This window comes from Suricata suricatta, chromosome 7 (genome assembly GCF_006229205.1).
Source record: "Suricata suricatta isolate VVHF042 chromosome 7, meerkat_22Aug2017_6uvM2_HiC, whole genome shotgun sequence".
Lineage (NCBI taxonomy): Eukaryota > Metazoa > Chordata > Mammalia > Carnivora > Herpestidae > Suricata > Suricata suricatta.
Window position 1 is genome coordinate 83,052,249 of NC_043706.1, and position 22,493 is coordinate 83,074,741.

Sequence of the window (22,493 nt, forward strand, 5' to 3'; positions counted from 1 at the left end):
ATTAAAAAAATAAACTATTTTGAGTTGTTGAGCATAAAGTTTTTAATATGTTATCTTTTATAGTACTTTAGAAATTGAGAATTTGTTATTCCCAAGGATGGGGAACAGATTTATAGTCTATTCTCCAGATTAGCTTTTAAAACTACTTTGAATTGAATTTGAAATGAAGCTTCTGTTACTGCTATTCTGTCTTTAGTGTAAGAACTTTGAGTACTTTACGACTGAGAAAAGTAATGCATGTAAGTGATAGGTCCTGGGCTTAAATAACAAATTCTTGTGAACCAGTCTCCAAATTAATCTTGTTTGTTTAAAAAATACCGAGGTCTTCTCTTAAGGCCTATTTTCATAGAAGCAAAATTTATTATATGCATAAATCCAGTACTTTTAATAATTAAATATATTTATCTTGTGCACAGGCCTCTTAATAAAACTTACCTCGAGGTGGTACGTTCAGTGTTCATGTCTTCAACTTCTTCTGCCTCTGGAACTGGTCGGAAGCGCACCATCAAGGACTTGCAAGAAGAGGTTTCAAACCTATATAATAATATTCGGCTCTTTGAAAAAGGGGTGAAGTTCTTTACAGGTATACTTAGCACTGTTTTTTCATTGATTCTCATAATTGTTCTTGGAAATTCATTTTAATAGGACACCTTTATTTTCCAGATGATACGCAAGCTACTCTTACGAAGCATTTGCTGAAGACAGTGTGTACTGATATCACTAACCTCATTTTCAACTTCTTAGCTTCGGACTTAATGATGGCGGTAGATGATCCTGCAACCATTACAAATGAAGTACGATAGTCATTTGCTTGCCCTTCTTGATGTGTTTTGTTTTGAACTAAAAGCATGCTCTATTTTCTCACATCAGAAACAGTCTAAAGGAAAGTATAGGAAAGGGGTTTTAGGGAAAACATCCATCAGACTTTTAGTTTAAATTGATAATGTAACCGGTCTGTTCAAAATAATGATGGTTAATTACTTAAGAATCAACACTGTTATTTTTTTCCTAATTATTATGGTGTCACATCCCTTTTTCCTGCTGAGTTGCAAATCCCTTAACAGTGCTCTGGCCTGATTCCATAACTCCGCAGTCATATTCATTTAGTAGCACCTCTCTTATCAATATTTAAATAAATTGCAGTTTTATTTGTTAAAATTCTAATCTCAAACTAAATTCAAAGTTAATTTCTTCCCTTCTTGAAATGTAAGGTAGAGCATTGACCCCCAGTTGCCTAGAGAAGGAAAAGTGTGATCTGTCCCTAATTCTCCTCCTCTACTTCTTCTCTGCCTTTATAAATCCACTTAACGTTTGAGATTTAGGAAAAATGAAGGGCAAAAGCGCCTTTGCCACATAGATGGTGTAGGTTGTTTTGGGGATGTTTTTAGCGTGTGACTCCCTCTCATAGCAAGGATCACCCCCTAAACTTCCAGAGATACAGCTATTTCTCCCTCCTATCCAGCAAAGTACTGTCCCCCTCCTTCCTTTACCTTGACAGTGAATCTCCAAATGCCTGGACAGTTGATGTATCCTGCCTCTGTACCAGCCTCTCCTATGGGATATTCATAGGGTCCTGTCTTGTGCCCTTCGGTGGCTACTGAAGGATTTGGTGTGCCGTGTGAGGGGGAGTCAGTAGGTTGCTCTGGTCTTCCAAGACTCGCTGTAACATTCAGGGCCTGCTGGCCAAGCCATTCCAGTAGGCCTCCACCAGAAATCTCACACTAGGTAGGGCCATCAGACTGGTCAAGAATGTCACCAAATTTCTTGAGACACATCTGTGTGGGCAGGGGTGCTGAAAGGCCACACACCAAATAGTATAACAACTGTCCATCCATAGAGCACGTTCTCTAGTTTATAGGCATTCATAAACTTTATTCAAGAGTGGGATCCCTTTCACTTGGCAGTAGGGAAAAACACTCTTCCTACCCCAGTTAAAAAGAGAGGGAGTATCCTCTTGCCCCAAATTCTTTTTTCCCCACAAGGTGAAGTTCTCTCTCCCTCCTTCCCCCCGCTACTCCCCACCCCATCTTCCTCTTATGTTGCTGGGCCAGAAGGGAGGAGCAGGGCTATATCTAGCCTCATTGGCTGGCTGGCTGTTGGCTTGCTTTCAGACATTAGAATGCTTTGGGCATATTTTTATTCTTGGTTTGAGAACTAAAACTCAAAAACAGATAAATTCTATTCAGTATTCTATTACAGTAACAAATAGACTCTGTTTTGTCTTATTTTATCTTATATCCACCACGTGTCAAAGTCACAATTCCAAAAGAATTTTTTTCCCCTTATAGGTAAGAAAAAAAATTTTAAGTAAATTATCAGAAGAAACCAAAGTAGCTCTCACAAAACTGCATAGCTCTCTGAATGAAAAGGTAAGTAAAGTTTGATTCTGTTTAGACAATGGGGCTAGAATTTGTGACCTTTGAGTAGATTTTTATTGGAATAATTGTAAACTAAATCTCTGGGAGGTGAAGGAGGAGAATAGGCTGGGGACATTTTATCCTCTTTAGTCCTAAATCACAATGTCATGTTTAACAAAAAATGACCTTTATAAAATTGTATTTAGGGTGTAAAGTTGTAGAACAGTATTAAATGACGATATTTCGTTAGGCAAGCTGTTAATAAAAGTAAACTATGGCATTAAATACCTTTTCAGAGCATAGAAGACTTTCTTTCCTGTCTGGATTCTGCAGCAGAGGCTTGTGACATTATGGTGAAAAGGGGAGACAAAAAAAGGGAAAGGTAACAACATTAATCTACATTATTAACAGATTCTTAGATGTGTGATATTTTGTGCCTGACGTTGGTGACTATCTGGACCTCACACAGAGAACTGTGGCATCCAAATGGCTGCATACCTTCAAGCATGTTCAATACATAGGTGTCCCTCTCTGACCCATTTTGATGGGGTAGCAAAGTTCCCTAACCCCACAGTGGATCAAGCCTGGGAACTGTGTGTTAGTTTTGAGACCTTTCTTACAGAAAAGTTACTTGCATTAGTGCACTCTGGTCCCCAACAACCCAAAATAAAAAGTATACGTTGAGTATCCCTGCTATATAGTTTTCTCTATCATTTCTTAGCATATTAGCTTATCCACACTATTTAGGGTCAAGTGTGTCTATATTTCCTATTTAAAATTTCCCTTAATATGCTTATGGAGCTGGATAATTAAACTAAAGAAGCTTAAAAATGAACACAGAGGGGAACAACTGAAATTGGTGAGAGCTTAGTAAAATATGAAAATGTGTTTCTGTGATTTTATTTTTGTTTAGGCAGATACTGTTCCAACATCGACAAGCACTGGCTGAACAGCTCAAAGTCACAGAAGACCCTGCTCTTATTCTGCACCTCACGTCAGTCCTTCTATTTCAGTTCTCAACTCACAGCATGCTCCATGCACCTGGAAGATGTGTTCCACAGATCATCGCTTTTCTCAACAGTAGGATTCCGGAGGTATTACATTGTCAATGCACTCGAAACTTCTCAAGCTTTTAGATTCTGAAGATTTTGAATGGATACATGTGAATCATCGTGAACATTAAGACACAAAACATGTTAATATGATTTCCCATTCAAGAATGGGAACAGTGATACAAGATTGATTTTAAAACCTCAGCCTCGCTCAAGAATCTTTGGGGATCCTACAGGATATGTAGTTAAAAAAAAAAAAACCTGAATTTGGAAATTTAAGCTTTCAAAAGAGATATAGTAATCTCTAGTCTTCCATTTCAGCATATGCAAATTTAACCTGTTTTTCAAGGACCAAAAGTCCTTCAAAAAGTCTTCCCTGCACAGATTCTTCTGAGAAACTTCTCAGCTAAAAGTATTTTAGCTTCTTTGAACTTCCATATTACTTTGACTTAACCCCTAGTGATAGACCCTAACAAAGTCGGTTTCCATTAAAATGATCTGTATTCATGTTTTATCACCCCTAATCTGTCAACTTGCCAGCAAGGAGCTTGCTGGATTCAACTTTCTATGTACATGGCCAGTAATTTGTAAAGGTGTGTGTTGAACAAATCATGCTTGTTCCATAGAAAATTAATTCAATGCTTCTTAACTTTTCTTCTCCTTTCTCTCTTCACAGGAGCAGCATACTCTTTTGGTAAAGTATCAAGGTTTAGTCGTAAAACATTTAGTCAGTCAAAATAAGAAGACTGGCCAGGGAGATGATCCCCTGAGTGATGAATTAGACAAAGAGCAAGAAGATATCGCCAATACTACTCGTAAAGAGCTTCAAGAACTTTCTTCATCTATTAAAGACCTTGTTCTCAAATCCAGGAAATCATCTATGACAGAAGAGTAATGATCTTAATTTACTTTTGTCATATAGTAAACGTTTTTCCCCAAAGTTTAATAAGGTGAGTGGTTACTGAAAAGTATTCACTTCACAATCCTCAGTTCCTCCCGGTAATGCCCCCCTACACACACCCCTCTCAATTCAGTCTAAACAGTAGTGTTGTATTCAATGTAAATCTTATAAAAATGTGAATTTTTGTAAATTGGGTTCAACCATGGAAGATTTCTTTTTCACATTATAATTCTAAAAATTACCATTTCAGTTTTATTTTCTTTTCAGAGACTGAATGAAGAATAAATGTTCTGCTATCTTTCATCTAGAAAAGGACTCATTCATTGTGTTGTTAGATTTCAAGTGACATTATTATATTGATACATATATTAGGTGAAAACTCAAAATGTGGCCATGGTTTTTTAAAAAGGAAAAAAAACCTTTGTGGCAACAATAAAAATCGTGTATTTTAAAATTAATAGATAATGCTTCAAGCCTAAAATACAGAAATTTGCAAAAAATTTTTTATTACTGAGCCCCTGCTTTTTATTTCCGGCTGATAGAGGGCCTTCCAGTGCCCCCACAGGAGTGAACTTTTATGTGGTTGACGGTTTCAGGGATGACATTACAGGTGCAGAAAAAACACCAGTGGGGCCCATATGTTGCTGCGGTCTGTTCTCTTCTAAAACAACGCTAACAAGAGTGAGAGAAAAAATAAAAATTACTTCTTAATAGATGTAAATCACGTTAGAAAAACTAAAAATATAATACAAGTATTTCTTTAACACAATTTGCATTTCTAAGTGTTATTTTTTTATATCAGCAGTCACTCTGGCACCTAATACTTTGTTGTAGGAGGATCTATAAGTGCATTGAAGTTACTGAAACTTTTTTTTCCAAAAATGGAAATCCATATAAGAAAATAGGTATTCTTATTTTCTAAAGACTATGAATAGTAAAAGTAATTAAAATAGCTCCTTGGAGTAATAATTTCTAGCAAATGAGTCTTAAGCAACAATTTATTATTATCAAAAAGAAACTTATTTTGAATATAATAGTAAGTTAAATCTCAAATATTAAAAGAGTACTATTTTATATAATTCCTTATATGGCATTTAAAACTTTGTGTTTCAAGATGTTTGAATACAAATATCCATCTACCTCTACTCCAATTCAGAAAAAGTTTTAATACTGAGGGAAAGAAATTGATAAAATTGCTAACTAAGCATTATTATTAAAGCTGAAGGAATGTAACCTAAATTTAAAAATGTTTTTCCACTGATAATTTTCTATTAATGTATTTTCATAGGGGCAAAGGAAGAAAAAGGACAAATCCTCTGTGACCAAAAATTCTAATTAGTTTTGTTTATTCAGCTTTCAAACTATTAAACACCAAACTTAAGGTCTTATTCAGTCTTTAAGAACTTAGCATTCATGTTTCCGCAGATACCAAAGTAATCCACATTTGTGTCAAACTAGGTCATAGACAGTGAAGCAAATAAAATCATTCGGACCTTAATTTGTAAGAATAAAAATGGGAGAGACAACCAAGCAAAAAGAAAATGATTCTGTCTTGATCACGTTAAGTTTTTCTCCTTTATCAAAATGGTATTTTTCACAGTAAATAAGAACAGTTTTTATTGTTTTTGAGAATAAAATGGTTTAGCTGATTTTGTATGTAAAAATCTAATTTCACTGATAAAATAAAAATTCTTAAATGGTTATCTACTATGATCTTGATGGGCAGATCTAAGAATGTTCCTAAAAATAAAGTTGCCTATTTCTGTTAAATTTTGTGGTCCTGTGGGGCTTCCATTATTTTAACTACTACTAGGATTAATTGATACATATGTTATATGTAATGTATTTACATTTTAAAATTCTTTTTCTGAATATTTTTTAAAGATGTTATATTTTCTTACACAAAAATAGTTCAGTAGTGCCCAGTGTCTCATTCCTTCAAAGCGTGCCGTTTATGAACCATCTCCCTGAGTAAATCATTTTCAGTCAGCTACGTGGCAGCAAACGTGCAGCTCTGCGCTTCCCTACCGCTTCCTACTACTGCAGATACACTAGAGTTATCTGGATGATGAGAAACACAGACATGTGTTTCTAAAAAGTCAAGGGAAACCCACTTCTGACCATCAGAATGATTCAGTGAACAGTGGCCTATCTCATAAAAATCAGTGAATTTTCAGAAAAGATTTAATATGAAATCAGAATAATAAAGGTATAAATCGCTTAATCTGAATATAGAACCATCTTGAACTTTTTAGGGAATGTATTTTAGTCAGACCTTAAAGCACCACAGATGAGGTCAGAGTACAACAGTGATGGTTTGTGAAGAGGAGCTAGGGGGCAAGCTGACTGGCAAATACCAGCTGGCCCGGCCCCCACCCACTCCAGTGGAATTTGTCTGACATTCCTTGGACACTTCTGGCTACTCAGAGAACAAAGGAAAAGAGTTTAAGTGTTTGCCATGGTAATGTGGGAGCCTAATGCAAATTTCCCTATTGCCTACGGCCCTTTGACAAGTCCTTGAAACAGGCAGAGTGACCTCCCCCTAGGAGCTCAGCTTGACACTTTTGCTAGGAGCAAAAGAGAATCTTAGTTTAACATTATCCCAGCCTCAAGGATCCTGTAAGTTTACTTCCTTTATCTCAACTGCCCCAAAATACCTGCTGGCAATCTTACATACTCCAAGCTTAAGGCCCTTCAGTATAATCTAAAGGGTCTCAGGACTGAAGTTTTATTAAATGGTAATAACTGGCATTTCCCTAGCAACAGCTAGCCCCTCAAGGTCCTGGAAACCTTGCTCACAAAATTCCTTAGAGACAAACTCTATCCCTGACCCTCTCCCAACCTGAGGGTATAAGTGAGTTACCCATGCATGAGTCATGACCCCATGCAGCTTTTCCTGCCCAGGAGTCCTGCCCTGTGCTTTAATAAATCACTTTTTCACCAAAGATGGCTTCAAGAATTCTTTACTGGCCATTGGCTCCGGACCACCCCACTACCACACCAAAACTTCATAAACACAGCCTATAGATTGAGAACAAACAGTTCATTCCTTCCCCAGAAATGCTACTTGACCCAGGCCAAAAGGGACTTTTTTCCTACCAAGAATTAACATGTTAGTTAGGTAGAGCTTGGAGACAATGGAAGGTTTGCTTTCTCTGACTAATACCAATGAAGCCTTTACCCCAGTATATTCGGGAGATGAAAGAAAAACATACATAAACTCTGGAATGCACATTTTCCACAGAAATCTAGGACCACATTAAAGTGGCCTTTAAATGGCCTACAGATTCACACAAGTTGCTCTACCTTGAAGAGCATATTAAACAAAAAATTAAGTAGAACTTGGGAAAAGTTTGTTCCAAACCATCTAAAATATGTTGTGGTGTGATGGAAGAAAGGGGAGACATGGTGACTTTCAATCCTGGGCTCAATAATCTGGATCCTATATGACTGCGAAAAACTAGGAATACAAAAGTAGATATTAAATATACACTTTGACTACACTCTAGCTCCACCCACATTGTTGCAAATGCAACATTTCCTTCTTTTTGATCACTGAGCATTCAGAGAAAGATGTGACAAATAGATGATTTCACTCATGTGGAATTTAAGAAACGACAGATGAACATGGGGGGGGGAGAAAAGATAAAAACAGAGGGAAGCAAACCATAAGAGACTATTAAATACAGAAAATAAAGTTGCTAGAAGGGGGAAAGGATGGGCAAAATGGGTGCTAGGCATTAAGAAGGGTACTTGTTGGACACACTAGGTTCTACTCCTGAAACCAATACTGCACTGTACGTTAACCAACTTGAATTTAAACAAATGTTTTTTTAAAAGATGTTAGTTGAATAGAAGTTAGTTGAATAAAAGTATCATGTTAAAATACGCCTTGATTTCCAGGAGATGGCAAAAATCAACAAGCAGAGGATGCTATGGGGGAAGAAATGAAAATCCAACTGTCTTGCACAGCAGGGAGGGGAACTGAACAGGCTGGAGATGACCTCCTGGGTCCTGAAAGAAAAGTAGGACAAGTCTAGTGAAATCAGGCATTTCCAGGAGAGAAGAGGAGATCTGGAAGTACTAATACAAAATAATGAGACATTTGGGAAACCCGAAGTATGAAACATGGGAAAAATGGTCTGGGGAAGCATTGTAAGCCAAAGCTTGGAGAGACCGGAGGGAGATCATGAACTACGTTATGTGTACACTCAGAGAAAAAGTTTAGCCATTATCCTGAAAACAGGGAGTTCTACAAGGTTAACCAGGAAAATAAGGCAATTAGATTTGTATTTTAGAAAGACCACCCATTCTGAAAGGCAGTTTGAGACCACATCAAAATCCTTTTAAATTACTATTATTTGCAGAAATCAATGTCTCTCCTGTCTGAAAAGTGAACTTGATGTGTACAAGACTTTTTCCCCAGCCTCTAGCTGAAGAGGAGGATGGACAGCCTGTGTTGCACAGAAAGGAGGCAGTCTTCGTGGCTCAGAAATACTCTTGCTTACTCAGATGCTAGTCGGCCAAGAAAAACCCTGTATCTGACTAGTCAAGCTAAGACAAATGTCCTACGGGGTTTCTCATATCTTTCTTGTCATTCAATGTGAAGAAGAAAAAGCACTTGATCAAATTGGTTTCTTACTGAGCCTGTCTACTCACCTAACGTAGCTTTAACTTAACTCTACTGCGCAGATTTACAGATCAGGCAATTGCTTGAAGGTATGACACATGGTAAGTATAGAAAATACAGTTCTTTAAATAGTATCTAATAAATACAAATGAACTTAAAGTGACTTCTATATTTTTCTCCTTCCCCCTTTCTCACCAAAATCTGAGTCCTTGTGACTCATACATTATAAACACTAGGGTAAGTTTTGGTGTTTAAGAAAACAAATCAGAGAGCAAGAGAGAGAAAGAAAAGAGGGAGTACTAGTACACAATATATTTCATGTGTTTCATTATATTGCAGCCTTTATTCATAAACACTTTAAAGATATTTGATTTGGAAAATCATTCACAGTATATTAGGTTTTAAAAAAAATGGTACAGAATTCTATACAATGTGGTCTTGTAATTAAATATACTATATAAACATTGTATAAAGACATTTATATAAATATGTCCTTGTGTAGTTTCCTAGTCTAATATTCTAAAGAGATTTGGGCCAAGATTTGGCTCGTGGCTATCTCTTTGACTGCAAGTCATTTTAGATTTTATTTTTCCAATTCTTATTCCAGGTTTTCTACAAAAAGCATGTATTTTCTTTTAATTTTTTAACATTTATTTATTTTTTGAGAGACAGAAAGAGACAAAGCACAAGCAGGGAAGGGGCAGAGAGGGAGAGAGACAGACAGACAGACAGAATCTGAAGCAGGCTCCAGGCTCTGAGCTGTCAGTACAGAACCCGATGTGGGGCTTGAACCCACGAACTGTGAGATCATTACCTGAACTGAAGTTGGATGGTCAACAGACTAAGCCACCCAGGTGCCCTCGAAGCATGTATTTTCTAATTTGATAAACTGATATTTTAAAATACTGTTTTATGGGGATGTAGAGAAATTATAGAAGGGGACCAGACTAAGGCAGCTCGCATTCATTCTATGACTGATCGAGTAATCCAAGTGAGAAACTTGAGAACCAGAGTGCAGGGAGGTTGAAAAATTTGCAGGAGAGCTAACACAGTAGAACCAGCGGAAGTTGGGAATGGTGATGACTGATGGGGATGGTGGAGAATAAGGGTAGACAGTCTAAGACGATGGCTTGGGTGATCGTGCCCATACCCTCAGAGAAGAAACCCAGCAGACTAGTGGGTTTGAAGTGAGGAGAAGATGAGGAGATTTATAGGGGACTATTCAGTTTGAGGTGCTTGGGGACCCATAGACGAAGACGGTCAAAAGACAACAGGGTAGAGGTCTGGAAGCTTAGAGAGTGATAACAATCGAGAATACAGGTTTGGGAGTCATATAATCGATAAATTTCCATAGCTCTCAAGAAGGCTGAAATGAGGGAGAGGAGGCTGAGGGTGCTAAGAGCAAGGACATTGGGAGAATGTAACTTAGTAAAACCAAATTGAATGAAAGTAAATTTCAAAAAAGAAACAGACATGGCCAGAGATGGGAAATTTCAAGTAAGGTTAAAGACGGTGCCCTTTGGAGTGCTAATTAAGACCTTTTTATGAACTTGAAGATTTGTTTTGGTGGAGTGCTTCAAGTGGAAGGCAGATTGCAACCATCTGAGGATGAAGCAGGAGGTCAGAAGCTGTATCAGTGAACACAGACTACCCTCTCAGGAAGCATGGGTGTGAACAATGAGGGTGTTGACTCCATTATTAGGGGGAAACATATGCAATTTTATCTCTAAGACTCCCTCACCTAAAAAGGATAAAAATAATGCCTGACTAGCAGTAGTGTCGTGAGGATTAAAATCTATCACTAGTTGAATGTACTTGTGTCCTTTCACTGAATCAATATTCACCATGTTTTCCTTTTCATATCTATTTTGTAAGTTTATTTATTTTGAGAGAGATGGAGAGAGCATGAGCAGGGAAGGGGAAGAGAGAGAGGGAGAGAGAAATTCAAGCAAGCTCCTCTCTGTCAGTGCAGAACCTGACCCGGGGTTCAAATCTCACAAACCATGAGATCATGACCTGAGCTGAAATCAAGAGTCACACACTTAACCCAGGTGCCCCTAATTTTCATATCTTAAATCATCAAAGTCAGGTGAATAGCAATGCACACAGTTGAAATGGCTTTGCATTTTCCTAACTCGTTTTTTTTTAATTGTATATACCTGAGTTCAATCTCAGACAATATTAACTTATAACTTCTTTAGCACTTAGAATAAGGACAGTTTCTGTCTGGGAATAAATGCAGTTAGGAGACAACATTTGTTCTCTCACCCCACCTTATAAAGAGAAGAAACAGCTTCAAATGACAAATTCTAGGTGCAAAATTCTATCTTGCTTTATGGATCAAACTGATCCACTGAGAATTCCTGTTCTGGATTACTTTAATATTCAAACATAGTTTCAGATCCAACTCTCAAAATCTCTATCCACTTTTCCTTTTTGAACTGAGGACTTCAAAAGACTAGATGAGTCTCTGTTTACGTGAAGTCATACAGCCATGACCATGACGTAACAATTGCTGCCAGCTCATAGCGCAATAAGCAGCAGGAAACAGGGAAGGTAAGTCCACAGTGCAGGTGCAGGAGGCAGGTAGCTACCTGGAGTTATTCTAGTCAAATCCAAGGCTCGAAGTTCCCAAATTTCCCAAGAAGACAGTGATAGAGACCAAAAACCCAGGGTTTATCTCTCATGCTACCGAGAATTCTGCAGGTAAGAACATGGGGCTTCATCTCTTTCCAGATAGTTCAACAGAAAAGCTCTGTAGTGCAGTCATGTCTAACCTAAGAGATAGGCTCAGATAGTCACCAGAAAACAAAAAAAAATAAGTAAAACAAACAAAAAATAGATTAATCATGGAAAAGGAAAACACATCATCCTTTTGGAGATTTTTAAAAATTTAAATATGCCCTTAATTGAGCCTAGGCAGTGGGAATTTCTTGAGTGTGTATGTGAGATGTCTGTATATACACGTTGTACTTTAAAATTTTGGAGCTTATCCAGAGATTTCAAATACTAATTTTGGCAGAATTTCCCTTTAAGGATATCCTGCAGAGAATTTGTTACTCACAATTTTAAGTAAAAATTGACAAGGAGTGCTCTTTCAGCCCAGTAGGAGTCAGCTATGTGCACATCACAAGACTTGGAGAAAACCCACTCACCCTCCTATTTTCTTCTACAAAGTTGAAAAAGCTACAATAGGAGGGAACTTCAGATAGCTCTAGTGGTTCTGTTTCTTTTGGAGTTGACATTTGGATGTGTTGGAGGAAAAAAAATCATCATATATTCTCCTTTCCTACTCTAAATCACAGGAAGAAGCAGCTTAAGAAAAAGTAAGTTTTGTTTTCTTTTCCATGTTTCTTTTGTGGGTTTTATGTGGTATTTTGGCGTTCATTTTTCCTTTAAGTATGAACGATTCTTACGAACTTTCTAGTAACCACTTATGAGAACACTTTTACTTGGCACGTAAGTGTATATCTTGAAGTTTTGTAGAAACTTTTAAAAGCCAGTTGAGCCAACAGTTATTAAATTTTATAAGCTGAGCTTTTCAGATTTCTTACTTCAATAATATGTGTGAGGGGGCCACATAGTGGCCAGATAACTCTTCGGAGTTGTCTCCTGAGTTGTGAAAATGGCTTTTATACAAGTTACTGCTTCATTGCCATAAAACCAAACAACAACAAAAATAAAGGTGGCAGGATTCTGGGGATTTCTTTGGCTTAGTTTATTTGAATGACTAATTTTATCACTGTGGTTATTTTATGGCTGGGTTTATATATCTGGAGCACATTTTAAGTCATTTACAGATGTGAAGTGAATTAGTGAGATTCCTGGTATTTTCGAGAAAAATCAGCTTGCTTGCTCCAGAAGCGGGTTTATAGACCATTCTTTTTTTAAAAATCTTTTTAACATTTATTCATTTTTGAGAGAAAGAACACAGTGGGAGAGGAGCAGAGAGAGAGGGAGTCACAGAATCTGAAACAGGTTCCAGCCTCTGAGCTGTCAACACAGAGCCGAATGTGGGGTTTGAACCCATGAACCACGAAATCATGATCTGAGCTGAAGTGGGATGTTTAACTGACTGAGCCACCCAAGTGCCCCAAGATCATTCCTAATGTTAGGTTTTCTGAGATTGAAAAGAAATGTCTGTATGTCTAGCCTACACAAATATATAGACTATTACAGGAATCTAAAGCATTGCTTCTTGAAAAAAAAAACCCAGCATTATTTAAGCAAAAGTATACATTCCATATGTGTTTACACTTTGTCCCTCACTAGTTTAGTCAGATCCTCTTTGGTGTCTGTCAGCCATTTGAAAACTAAGCTGTTAGTTTAGGTTTCAAACATGTGGAAATGGAAAAGAATCATGAATAAAATGTGTAATTCTTATAAATAAAATGTAAGAAAATCCTCACGTTTCAGCTGTCATTTCACATTCACAATATCGTCATGTAAAAACTCCAGCATTTTCATCAGCAAAGCCTATGGATTAATATTTAACACAAATATTGCAAACATGTATCATACAAGGTATTTCTTAACATATTTGTTATGATATATGCCAATAGGCATAATCCAAATTGTTTGATGGGGAAGGTAAACTCTGATGTCTCTTTTCTGCACTTACTCAATTTCCACATGTTACCATTAGTTGCCAATTCTAAACAAGTGCAGCAGATTTGTGTTTTAATGTCATATCGCCTCACTGACAGGTACCTGATTTTTATTATACTTGCCAACAACATTTTGAATAAAGGCGGATTAATTTGGGTTTCTTAGGCAAGTCTAGGAACTTTTGACTACAATATTGAAAATAAATGTTCATCTAGAACATGTTGGGAATGCTTTCATTTGTTTTTTATGTTTTCAATCTAGGAAACATGATTGCTTTAGAATTAAAAACCAAATACTTGGGTTCACATGGAAAGTTCTGAGTCTGATGACGATTAAACAAACTTGTATTTCCATGTTCTTGTAAGTGTCTTTTTCCTCTCTGATCATCATCATTTTTATTGGTTATCTTTTGGTACCCTGGATATGATCAACTTGAGCAGGTAAGGCTAAGGCAAGGATTTTAGTGTAAGGATTAATTTCTTTTCTTGAGAGAGAGAGAGAGAGATAGCCCATGCAAGTGGGGGAGGAACAGAGAGGGAGGGAGAGAGAAAAAGGGAGGGAGAATCCCAAGCAGACTCCACACTCAGCATGGAGCCCAATACAGGGCTTGATCCCATGACTCTGGGATCATGACCTGGACTGAAATCAAGAATCAGATGCTCAGCTTGACTGAGCCACCCAGGTGCCCCAAGTTTAAAGGTTAAATTTTAAAGCAGTTGGTTAGTTAATGCATGGCCATACTTGTCCTGGGCAAAATGTGGAGTTTTCAAGGAGCAGACAGTTTCTTTTGTGGAGAGGAAGGCTTGGGATGGAATGCTGGTAGAATTAACCTTCTAAAGACCTGAGAATGTAGAACAGATGACTGCAGAGGAGTCTTTCTGTTTCTCTGGCCATCCTCCTGTATCTCCATACTTACCTACTGGTAGATTGGAACCCAAAAGGAAGATCTATACAAGTGCCCATTACCCTTTCAGGGATCACAGTGTTTACTCTTCCTTTCTCTATGGGCTCCTTTTATCGGCACTCAAACATGCTCAAATTTCCCGTCTTAAAATGCTTCGCCTTCATTTCTGAGCTCCTTCAGTTCCCCTCTTCCTCAGCTTCATAGATCTATCTCTCAAAAGTTTGTCTACACTCTATTAATCTCTGCTTCCTGAGCCCCACTTCTCAGTCTATTGTAATCTGGCTTTAGTCTTCATCAGCTTTTCCCTGCTCTCGCGGAAGTTATCAATCACCAGTGTATTGCTAAATCCAGCAGACAATTCTTGTTATCTATTCAGTGTCAAGAATCACCTTTACCCTATTCTCCATTTTCCCCACTTTGAGACACTCTTTACCCAGGTCTTCCATGATATCAAACTCTTACTTCGCTCCCACGAGGACCACTCTTTTTGGTCTGCTTTGCCGATTTCTCCTCTTCTCCCCTGGATCCTGGACTCCTTTTCTCTTTCTGGGCAATCTCACTGCTTCAGTTATCATCTGTTGTATAGGCTTCTGAAACCAAAATCTGTGTCTCTAGCTGAGATCTCTTTTCTGAGCCGTAGACCTGTATGTTTAAGTGTCTGCTGAATGCAAAGCTGCCCGGAGTAGGCTTGGACCCCAGTGAATTAAATGGCAGAGGAGGAACGGAGAACAGGGACAAACCAGGATTTGCACAAAGACCCTTTGCCCAAGCAATTTATATGGTTTCCCTGCCATTTATATGTGGTTTCCATGGATTTCTTTGGCCCTGGCTAGACAACTCTACTTGGCTGCCCCAAAGTCTTCTCAAATCTCATCATTTAATCTAAAAGTAAATTATCATTTCTTACTCCCCACCTTATTTCCCTCAGGTATTCCCTTATATGGTAAATGACACCATGAGGAAACCAGTTGCTCAAGCCAGAAACTTGAGGTAACTAACTCCTTCCCTCCCTCAATACAAATACCCAAAGAATCTCTAAGTTCTGGCAATGCTGCCCTGTGCATTCACCTATGCCTCTCCTTTGTTACTGCCACCACCCGATTTCAGGCTGCCATCTTCTTTTACTTGCTAAACAGTAGCCCTTTCACTGGTCTCTCTGCCTCCAGAATTGCCCTCTGCTACTGCAGGCTCCATACTGAAGCCAGAGTGATTGACCTAAAATAATTGATGTAAAAACATATTTGACTTTGCCAACCTCTTACTTCAAACTTTTCCCTGATGCTCCACTGTCTTAAGATAATGTCCAGATTCCTTCTCAAGATTGAAGAGAAACAATAATAGAGTATAGGGGATTGCAACAGATCTCTTCAAACTTTAAAGTGCTCAGGTAGGACCTAGTCTTTGTTAAAATACAGATTCTGGTTCTGCAGGTCTGGGTTGATGCCTGTGTTTTTACATTTCTAACAAGCTTCTAGGTGAAGCTGATGACCCTAATCCAAGGACATGCTTCTCGTGCTAGATCGGCTGGAGCTCAAGTCCCAGTTGTGTCACTCCCCAGGTCTGGGAACTTGAAGAAGTCACTCAACTTCTGTGTGTCTTCTTCTCCTTGTATATAAAATGGAGATCATGATGGTGTACCTTTTTCTTAGTTTTGTTATGAGGAATAAACATGTCATATTAAAATTACATGTGGGGCACCTGGGTGGCTCAGTCAGTTAAGCATCTGACTTCAGCTCAGGTCATGATTTCACGGCTTATGAGTTCAAGTCCCACATCAGGCTCTGTCAGCACAGAGCCTGGTGCCTGCTTCAGATTCTGTGTCTCCCTCTCTCTGCCCCATCCCTACTCTCTCTCTCTCCGTTTCCCTCTCTCTCAAAAATAAACATTAAAAAAAATATTTTAAATTACTTGCAACAGTGCCTAGTCCAGAATAAGTGTTAAATGGCCCTATTATTACCGCTAGTCAAGACCTTGAATAACTTAGCCTCTACATCCTTCTCCAAACCAATTTTACTATGGCACTGGTGGGCATATGTGGGCACATGCACACAGACACACACACACACACACACACATATTATGCTCAGACATGCCTAATGACCTTAAGCAAATTAAGAAGAGAGCAAATGCCTCCTTTCTGCCAAGCTTCCAAAGGCACTTTTTGGCAGAGCCACTGCCTACAGAGCTAACTCAACTCAGTCACCCCATCTTTTGGATGTCAGCTCAGGTGCTGCCTCCTCTGGGAAGTATTTACAGAACACCCTCCACCCAAGTCCATATTTCATACCACTTTGAGTATTTTCATATTACCAACGTGCCCCCTGGTCTCACATTATAATCTCACTTATTTATCTGTCTCTCCTATAAGACTATCTGCCCCATTAGAGTGAAGGACTGTGGCAATTTTGCTGTATTTCTAATATTTCAAACACTCTTGCAGGTTGCAGTAAAGAGTAAATGCATTTTATAGACACATTTCCAGAGATCTGTAAAATGAGAAATGGAGTCAGGGAACAGAAAGCTTTAAGGTCTGGCTTGAGTAAAAGAAAGTACAGAATGTAATCCAAATGCTGCTCCTGAGTTGGACTGTTAACAAACTAGAAAGAGGACAAAGAGTTTTAAATTCATAAAATAAGGCTAAAACGTCAATGCAACAGTGATAGTATGACACAGAGAGTCAAGGCTTTGAAGTCTGGTCTATATGGAGTCTTCTGCGACCTCAAGCAAGTTAGTTTGCCTCCCTGCCTTAAAATGGAATAAAAATACCCATTTTGTCAAATTTTGCATTAAAGTAATAGTAACATTTTTTAAATACTTTTACTTTTTTATGTTTTTTATTAATTTCTGAGAGAGAGAGAGAGAGACAGTGTGAGCAGGGGAGGGTCAGAGAGAGAAGGAGACACAGAATTCGAAGACAGGTTAGCTATCAGCTAGCTGTTAGCACAGAGCCCAACATGGGACTTGAACCCAGGAACCACAAGATCATGACCTAAGCCGAAGCCAGACACTCAACCAACTGAGCCACCCAGGAGCCCCATTAATAGTAACATTTTTATATTACTATTTTTGGTTATTTCAATTTTTTATTTAAATTCTAGTTAGTTAGCATACACTATAATACTGCTTTCAGGAGTAGAATTTAGTGATTCATCACTTACCTATAACACCCAGTGCTCATCATAACAAGTGCCATCCTTAATACCCATCACTCTTCTAGCCCATCACCCACCTACCTCCCTCAATCAAACCTCAGCTTGTTCTTTATCACTAAGAGTCTCTTATGGTTATTTTTATTTCTTCTCAAATTCTTCTGTTATAATACTGTTGCAACTAACAAAAATTTGAGATACTCTTTGGTTTGTTCATTTTGCCAGTGCAGTACCCACCAAATGGATTGTGAGTTTTATTTTTCAGTAGAAAATTTTGACACATCAGATTCTCCCCTCACATTACGAATACACTTCTTGGTTTTATTCACAATTTAATCACAATTACAGCATCGAAGATGGTGGGGAATGGGCTTCCGGGCTCCTTATAGCCCAGCTTGATTTTGTTCTCTTCAATGATTCCTTACAACTCTTCATAAGACAATTTAATTAATATGGTCATGTTAACCCCAATATGTTTTAAAAGAGTATTAAGAGTTGTTCTGATCAAGATAGCAAACTTTTTTTTCAGAGCCAGAAAGTCATACCAAATGCTTGCTACCTAAATTAAGTAAAGTTTAATTTTAAAAAATTATTTCTGGTCCTGTAATTACATTTAGTCTATCAATTCATTCTCTTGAACACATTTATAGTTATACTATCACAGAAGATTCTAGTCTTTGAGAGTTTTTTTAACTGAACAACTGTACTATAACTTTATTCAAAATTTTGTTTTTCCTTATTATCAAAGAGATACATTATATAATTTATGAAGAACTGAACAGTAAAAATATTTTTTAAAATCCATAACTTCAATCAAGAGGCCTAACATTTGAGCATATTTTCTTCTAAACTTGTTTTCTACTCTTTAATATTTAGTAGTTGAGATCACACTGCTTGTTCACTTGATACTCTTTTTTTCCTTAAAGCAAAATCAGAACCATTGTGCCATGTCATTACTTTCCAAACACCATGTTAATAATTTCTAGTATTATTTTAAAAGTCATTTAGTCAATAATTTTATGTTCTTTTAAGCAGTGTGTAGAAGTCACTTTCAAATCCTAAACTTAAGCATAATTGAACACTCAATATAACTACAAAACACAAAATATACTTTAAAACTTTAGATCAGGATCAGTAAACATTTTTTGTAAAGGTCCAGATAGTAAATATTTCAGGCCTGAAAACTACTCAAGTCTGCCATGGTAGTTCAAAGGCATCCACAGGAGCACCTAGCTGGCTCAATCAGTGGAACATGGGACTCTTGATCTCAGGGCTGTGAGTTTGAGCCTCATGTTGGATGTAGAGATTACTTAAATTAAAAAAAAAAAAAAAAAGCAGCCACTGACTGTATGTAAATTAAAGAGTATGGGCCATGTTCCAATAAAACTTTATTTAAGGACACTGAAATTTAAATTTTGTATCATTTCACATGCCAAAACATTGTATTGTTCCTGTGTGTGTGTGTGTGTGTGTGTGTGTGTGTGTGAGTGTGTGTGTGTGAGTGTGTGTGTGTGTGTTTTGTATTGTTGTTTTGTTTTTTGATCATTTAAAAATGTAAAATCTCTGTTTAGGTCTCAGGCCATCCAAACACAGGCCATAGCTAGGTTTTAGTCCTTGGGCTAGAGCTGGCAACCTCTTATCTAAAGCCTGGTTCCCAGAATCTTGGTTTCCCCAGGTTAGAGAAGCATCTGTGAACACATGCATATGTATATATTCTTAAGTGATAAATACTTTTCATTAGATGCTAAATAAATTCATAAACTAAAGTGTTTAAAAATCACTGTTTCAGATAATATACATGAAAGTACTTTGTAAACCATAAATCATTATTAAAACACACATCGGTACTTCACTCGATGTTAGTTAAATCCCAAATGATCTGAAAAAATTAATTAATAGAAATCAATGTATACCATTATCTAAATTGCACCTGGGAAACTGATACTCAAAATCCAAAAACCTTACAAACTACAACCTAAAGAGAAAGCCGTTAAGTCAAATTCCCAAATTCTTTAAAATAAGAATTAACAGGGGCACCTGGGTGGCCCAGTCGGTTGAGCGTCTCATTTAGGCTCAGGTCATGATCTCGCGGTTTGTGGTTTGAGCCCTGTGTCTGGCTCTGTGCTGACAGCTCAGAGCCTGGAACCTGCTTCCTGTTCTGTGTCTCCTCCTCTCTCTGCCCCTCCCTGGTTTGCACTCTGTCTGTCTCTGTCTCTCAAAAATAACTGTAAAAAATTTTTTTAAGTAAGAATTAACAGCTATTCTGAATAAGATAATTAATATATTTGTTGTTTTACTTGTTTTCTGACTGAGCCAACAGCTTACAAATAATGATAATGACACCTTCATTTTGTTTTTAAGTTTTAAACTACAAAGGTAGCATTATCGGAGAATCCTAATTTAACATCCTGGTTAGTAAAAGCTGGTATGTATGTTACTCACCCTCTTTCTCTCCTCCTCTTTCCCACGTATCCATACAAACAATACAACAAGCAATATAAGAATAAATCACCTTTACTGTAACATATGTATGGATTTGAAAGTTCCACTTAATCACGTGTCTCTACTTTTAAAGTTCTAAGACAATTGCGAAGTAGACGCAGGTGTCGTATGCAAATAAACTTATTATCAATTTTATTATTATTAAAGCCGAATTGGAAAACAAGGTTTTTTCAAAGACTGCCCCTCCTACCCTGAATTGAGCTCACTCCCAGAGGAGAAAAGATGTGGGCCCTGTAGGTGACAGTGCTCCGTGGTGGGGCCAGGCGGCTGCAGTGAGTTCCCTCAAGGGAGAGGAGCAGAGCTGAGGCTTGTGCGCAGGTAATTTCCACCAGAGTGAGGGGAGAGAGTGGATTACACGAGAGAGGACCCTTTTGCCCAGTTGCTTATTGGTGAAGTCCCTCCACAAGCATAAGAGATCAATGAGCCAAGGGAGGAACATTTATCCCCAATAATTTCAAAAGAGAAATGACAAGTATAGAAACTTGGGGAAATTAGAGCTTCTCTTATACAATTTTTAATTCAAGAAAACATTCCTGGTTTCTTATAAATTTAAGTCATCAACGTAAATTGCAGAAATGTCAAGTAAGATTTTTAGTTAACAGTATATGTCACAGACCTGCTTTTTCAGTGTGGTCTTCCATTGACCAAGAAGCAAACAATAGGCTAAATATATTTGTAGCAATGCATAGTTGGGTTTTTAAAGCTCTGACAAGAAAAATATTTAGTTTCTTTTACCCATCTATGGATGAAATGCTGCCTTCCAGTTCTGGTCTTTCCAGTAGCTCTTAGAGCACTCACTGGCTTGCTGTCCACACCCCTTGGCATGCTAGGTCACTACCTGCATGACAATGTGGACTCCCCACTGCTTAAGAACCTTCCCCTGCTTTTCCTACAGACTAACTTTATTCAGACTTTAGGACACTGCTCTAGAAGAAACTTTCCTTGAAGCTTTCTAGAAATTTCCTGAAATCTCCAGAGTGCCCCATGCATTTATCCCAAGTATTTCCACAGGTCCTCTCTCCTTCCTGCCCTCATTTCCTCCATACTCATTTCTATCATTCCATGATGTTTACTGAGTACTCAGCATATGCTGGTGATAACGCTAGACATCAGAAATCTGGTGGGAACATAGTGTCTGTCCCACCTGAAGCTTACTATTGAGCAGGAAGGGTGATTAACTAGACCCAAAGCGTATTGTGTGTGAGGAAGTACCAAGAGCCATGCATGAGAACTTAGAGCCAAGGTCCTCATCCAGTAAAAGAGTCATGGAGTAAGAAAATTATTTATGAGTCCTCTCTCATACCAGCATGGATGCTCTACATTGGAGAGACCTGGTTTTACCTTCACTGCCAGGCACTGTGGATGGCTCAGGTTGGTCCTTCAGAGCTCTTGGTGAAGCCCATAGAACTAAAAGCACACTGTGTTCGGAGAGCTGTTGGATAATGTTGAGTTTAAAGAGACAGATTATGAAAGGTCTGAAATACTATGCTAAAGAGCTTGGATTATAGTCACAGAAAGTAGTGTGATTCAAACACAAGTCATCTAAAGACTCTAGGTTGGTTTCTATTTATAAAACAGAAGGAGAGTGGCTGTTTGGCTCTAAACCTTTAGGATTCTGTGGCCAAACATCTGCTTCTTTCTTCCCACATTCACTTAACAAAAATTTGTGCCAAGTTCTGTTGTAGGTGCCAAGGACACAGCCTTGAACAAGGCAGGAAAGATCTCTGCTCCTGTGCGTGTGACACATCCACATGAGTTAAAAATCCACACACTGAGTTACGCTTCGGGTGAAAATAAAAACAACACTACATCGTAACCAGTATTTGTCAGCTAATACTGTGAACATTTGGTTTCCAAGGGAATAAAAACAGATTTTGCCATTTACTCTCAAAATTAGCATGAACAACCTGAGATCAACACGTTGTATTTCCAAAGGTGTAAACCACAACTGATGAGTGAGGCTGTGAGCACTTTGACTACAGTCATTTTCCTTCCACAGATGCCGAGAACCAACTTTGTCTAAATCTCAAAGACCAAGAATAGATCAAAATTAAATTAAAGCTGGTTTTAAATATCACCATATAACCGTTCAAATGGTCACCTCCTCCATCACCAACAAATTTTAAACTGTCAAGGGAATTATTGAAATTATTGATTAATGCTATCGCCAAAGCACAAGATACACAGTCTTGCCTTGTATCTTTGTAAATAACGTTCAGATGGGAGAAAGATTATTTTGCTTCAGGCAGAAATACCAGAAAAACTAGTTAGTATCAACTTCCAGCACCCACCACATATATCCAACCCAAACACCTCCCCCTCTCACACACCACACAGCACACATATTCACACACACACACACACACACACACACACACACACACACACAC

The 22,493-nt window shown here is 38.0% G+C and overlaps 2 protein-coding genes across 5 annotated transcripts in view; both read left to right on the top strand.

Moving 5' to 3' along the window:
* UFL1 (UFM1 specific ligase 1) overlaps window positions 1-6,084 on the top strand; it is a 31,982-nt gene extending 25,898 nt beyond the window's left edge. For all 3 annotated transcript variants that reach the window (XM_029944809.1, XM_029944811.1, XM_029944810.1), the window contains 6 exons: window positions 417-583; window positions 664-794; window positions 2,289-2,369; window positions 2,654-2,739; window positions 3,271-3,451; window positions 4,086-6,084. In XM_029944809.1, coding sequence (XP_029800669.1) covers window positions 417-583; window positions 664-794; window positions 2,289-2,369; window positions 2,654-2,739; window positions 3,271-3,451; window positions 4,086-4,304 — 865 coding nt within the window. In that variant the 3' untranslated portion in view covers window positions 4,305-6,084. The remainder of the gene's footprint in view (window positions 1-416; window positions 584-663; window positions 795-2,288; window positions 2,370-2,653; window positions 2,740-3,270; window positions 3,452-4,085) is intronic.
* A 5,398-nt stretch (window positions 6,085-11,482) lies between these two features.
* FHL5 (four and a half LIM domains 5) overlaps window positions 11,483-22,493 on the top strand; it is a 39,565-nt gene continuing 28,554 nt past the window's right edge. Inside the window, exons 1-2 of one of the 2 annotated variants that reach the window (XM_029944778.1) lie at window positions 11,483-11,646; window positions 12,246-12,266. The gene's annotated coding sequence lies outside the window, so the exon portion shown is untranslated. The remainder of the gene's footprint in view (window positions 11,647-12,245; window positions 12,267-22,493) is intronic. The other variant, XM_029944777.1, reaches the window with a different exon arrangement.